Consider the following 3,546-nt stretch of genomic DNA (forward strand, 5'->3'; position numbering starts at 1 on the left):
TAATTTTTTCTGAATATGGCTTAAGCTATTTTTTTAATCTTTATGGAAGATGACTCAAGATGCTAAAATTTTGGTAAAAGCTGTGTGTTCAATTGATGGGTATGTTCAAAATTCAACTGAATGTACTATTAAATTCTGCAAGTTTTAACCAATACAGTGTTGGTACAGTAGAACGCTGGCTAGATCCCAAGGTGTTTTTTTTTAGCCAAAAGTAACGAGTTTAGATTCTCAGAGTCGCACTCGTTGCGAAGGCTTTACTGTTTATAGCGTCCCAACCCGAACAGAGATTAGTCTCGTATATAATGTGGAATGGAGAGACTTGAGTGAAAACCAAAAAAATTCTGCAAGTTTTCAGGCATAGTTGAGATGTTTCTCTGAATGTTACCTTGCTCAAATTTTGGGTTATTTATGTAGAAGAAATATTTAGATGGCCTTTATCTCAGAGAAGTTTCAGCTTTTATGAAGTTCTCATAGGCTCTCGTACAGAAAATTTCGAGGGTTAATGTAATTTTCCCACAGTTGAGTTTTATTTATTAGCAAACCTATAACTTTGTCAAATTAGAAGCAAACTGATGCATAAAAATGAATTGGCATCAGAATCATATCTTTTGGAGAAAAGCCTGGGCTAGTTGGATAATATTTTTATCACAAAGTCATTCTGCATGAGGTTGTTGCTGGTGGAAATAAAGCTTCTGTTCATAATGATTTTTTTTTTCCAGCTATATGTTTATTCTATGCTTCCTTGATAATTAACGACTAACTTGATTTGATTAATCCGTAATCATGTTTGCAGGTATTCTTTTACATTAACTCAGAATTTGAAACAGATCCTAGAATGTGGATGGAGTCAACAACATAATATTTATCCTATATATTGTTTAAGGTTTCAGATACTGGAGCATCCTTACTGCTAAAACTTGGAGGGGTTAATCAGTATGGAATGCAACCACAACAACGTCATTCTCAAATACCGGCTGCTAATCTGTCAGTCAAGGATGTTAAAGATGCATATGATGATCCATTTTCCACTGCAGCTATTCTACTCTTCTGACTCATCTCCTTCACCCTTTTCCTCACCTCATTATCACCTTCCATCAAACACTTTATCCCTCTTTCCACTTCTTCTGATGGCACCAAATCATTGCCCTCGTTCCTGTAATCCAGTCTAATCTCAACTGCTAATCCCAACTCTTTCACTAATTGAAATGCATTCATTTGTTGCTCTGCATAAATTGGCCATGTCGCAATTGGTACACCACGCCACAAGCTCTCAAGTATTGAATTCCACCCACAGTGTGATATAAACCCACCAATTGCTTGATGAGCCAAGATCGTCACTTGCGGGACCCATCCACAAACCAAACCAATTCCAGCCGTCCTATCTAGAAACCCTTCCGGCAGTATCTCCTTGGCATTTGCATAGTCAGCTGGAACGTCCAGTTTGCCCTTGCCTGGTTCTCGGATGGACCACAAGAACCGAAATCCGGTTCGCTCCAGCGCAATTGCTATTTCTCGCAATTGAGAGCTGCCAAGGCTTCCCATGCTCCCAAAGCACAAGAACACAACTGAGGACATGGGTTGATCATCAAGCCATTTCAGGATAGTATGATGTTGGCCCCGGTTTGGGTGCCATTGGATCGGCCCACCAAGGTCAAGAACTGGTCCAATCGGATAAATCGGAGGCAACCCACTGGCAGAGAGCGAGTTAATGGCATGTTGTTCAAGTGCTTGAAATGTATTCACTACCATACCCTTGGTCTCCTTGTACCTGCTTGCATGGTATAAGAACCAAGAATACCCATCTTGCTTCCTTCTCAAAACATACGTAGGCAAAACTTGTGGGGGCAAAGGATTGGCAAAACCTGGTATGATCAACTTGGTGGAAGGGTCTTTTGGTACAATGGAATCATTATCTGAGTCGATGAAATCAGTAGCGAGTTGGGTATCAAGAATTGGCAAATGTAACATAAACCCCAAGAAACTAGCCGGAGATGCAAAGTAGAGATAACAGGGAATATTTAGCTCATCAGCAACATCAACCATGGAAGTAGAAAACATGTCAACGAATAACCCAGAAACTTGGACCTCGTTATGCAGGAGTTGAGAAATTGCATGCTTCACATGAACCTTGTGTCTGTCAATGAGGAGGCACATATATCCGAATGATGACTGGTACTGATCAGGTGAAGGAGGGTCCTCAGGAGAAGGGAGGTGGATGAAGTTGATAGCAGTAGCAGAGGAGGCTGTGGAGCAACACGATTGAATATAGGCATTGACGATGGGTCTTTGAGCCATCGAGATGATGAGTACGGTGGAGGAGAATCGGGGGTCATGATCGGTTAATCGTTGGGCAAATTCAACTGTTGGGACAAGGTTTCCCACTGCAGGGGTGGAGATGAACAGTACCTGCAATTTCCTCATGGCTTCTTCCTTTCTTTCTTCTGTGATGATGGAACAGATAACATAAGAAAGGTGATAGTGTTTGCTTATTTCAAAATATTATGGCCGCCCCTGCCCTACATATCCTCCTCACAGCAAAAGTCCAATCCACCATTGTTTGTTGATAATGAAAGAATCAATCATTCATTTTTGTTTGTTGTATTATTATCATTATACAAATATCTCTTTCTACTATTCATATAACTGAGAAATAGATCCTGCGTCACGTTACCAAGATTTGATTTTTCAATCCAGAATCACATTTTTTTATAGAAATTCAATTTCATAATAAAAAATTTCAGAATGTTTTAATATGAAAAATGTTCAACTAAGAATTAAAAAGAATGTCATAATGCTCCTAACTAACAAAATAGGGGTAAAAGAGATCATAAAAAGACAAAATCTATGATGTCGTTAGTTAATTATCATTCTATATATCATTGCTCGGCTTCAATTTTATTTATTTAAATAACCTGTAATTTTAAAAAATGGTTAAAATAATTAAATTTAACTCAAAATAATAATAATAGATAAATTGTAATTGTCACTATCCGACCTGTGGGCCCGTGATCGGCATTAGAGAATGAGTAGGCGTAAAGCCATCGAATTCCGTAATAAGCCTAACCATTCACTAACTCAAACAAATTGAAATTCGGACTCAGTCCAAAGCACTGATTCAAAAATTTATCTTAACCATTAAATTTTACATATTAAATTCAGTCTGCTAGTATAATTAGGCAAAACCCGAATTTACATAAAATTACAACTAATAAGTCTATTATTTCTACTGCGGAGAATCTAAAATTTTACAAGTCAAGCATACCAAAATCAATTACATCAACCCGATGATGAAGGAGTCGAGTTGCTGGATAAGAACTGCGGGAAGACTAACAATCACCTGAAAAACAGTGAAATTGAGACTGTCAGTCTCGAGAATGAGTTAAAATTATATATCCAGAAAAAAATTCAAACACTTCAATAACACATTTATTTAATTTGAAAATAAACATTAAGTCATGCAAAAATATACGTGTTATGTCATGCTTAAATAAAAATAACTTTCACATACTACGGGACGGAGTACTTCAGAATAACCCTAATCCCAAC

The 3,546-nt window shown here is 37.7% G+C and overlaps 1 protein-coding gene across 1 annotated transcript; it reads right to left on the reverse strand.

Annotated features, from left to right (window-relative positions):
• Nucleotides 1-678: 678 nt before the first annotated feature.
• Nucleotides 679-2,635, reverse strand: LOC8267565 (UDP-glycosyltransferase 43). Its single transcript, XM_002528109.4, has one exon. It carries the CDS (start codon nt 2,419-2,421, stop codon nt 964-966), a length of 1,458 nt encoding a protein of 485 aa, XP_002528155.1. The 5' UTR covers nt 2,422-2,635; the 3' UTR covers nt 679-963.
• Between the last annotated feature and the right edge of the window lie 911 nt (nt 2,636-3,546).

This window comes from Ricinus communis, chromosome 4 (genome assembly GCF_019578655.1).
Source record: "Ricinus communis isolate WT05 ecotype wild-type chromosome 4, ASM1957865v1, whole genome shotgun sequence".
In the NCBI taxonomy this organism is placed as follows: domain Eukaryota; kingdom Viridiplantae; phylum Streptophyta; class Magnoliopsida; order Malpighiales; family Euphorbiaceae; genus Ricinus; species Ricinus communis.

Bases quoted from the DNA above. Each gene is read 5' to 3' on its own strand.
- LOC8267565 (XM_002528109.4), bottom strand. From the start codon at position 2,421: ATGAGGAAATTGCAGGTACTGTTCATCTCCACCCCTGCAGTGGGAAAC.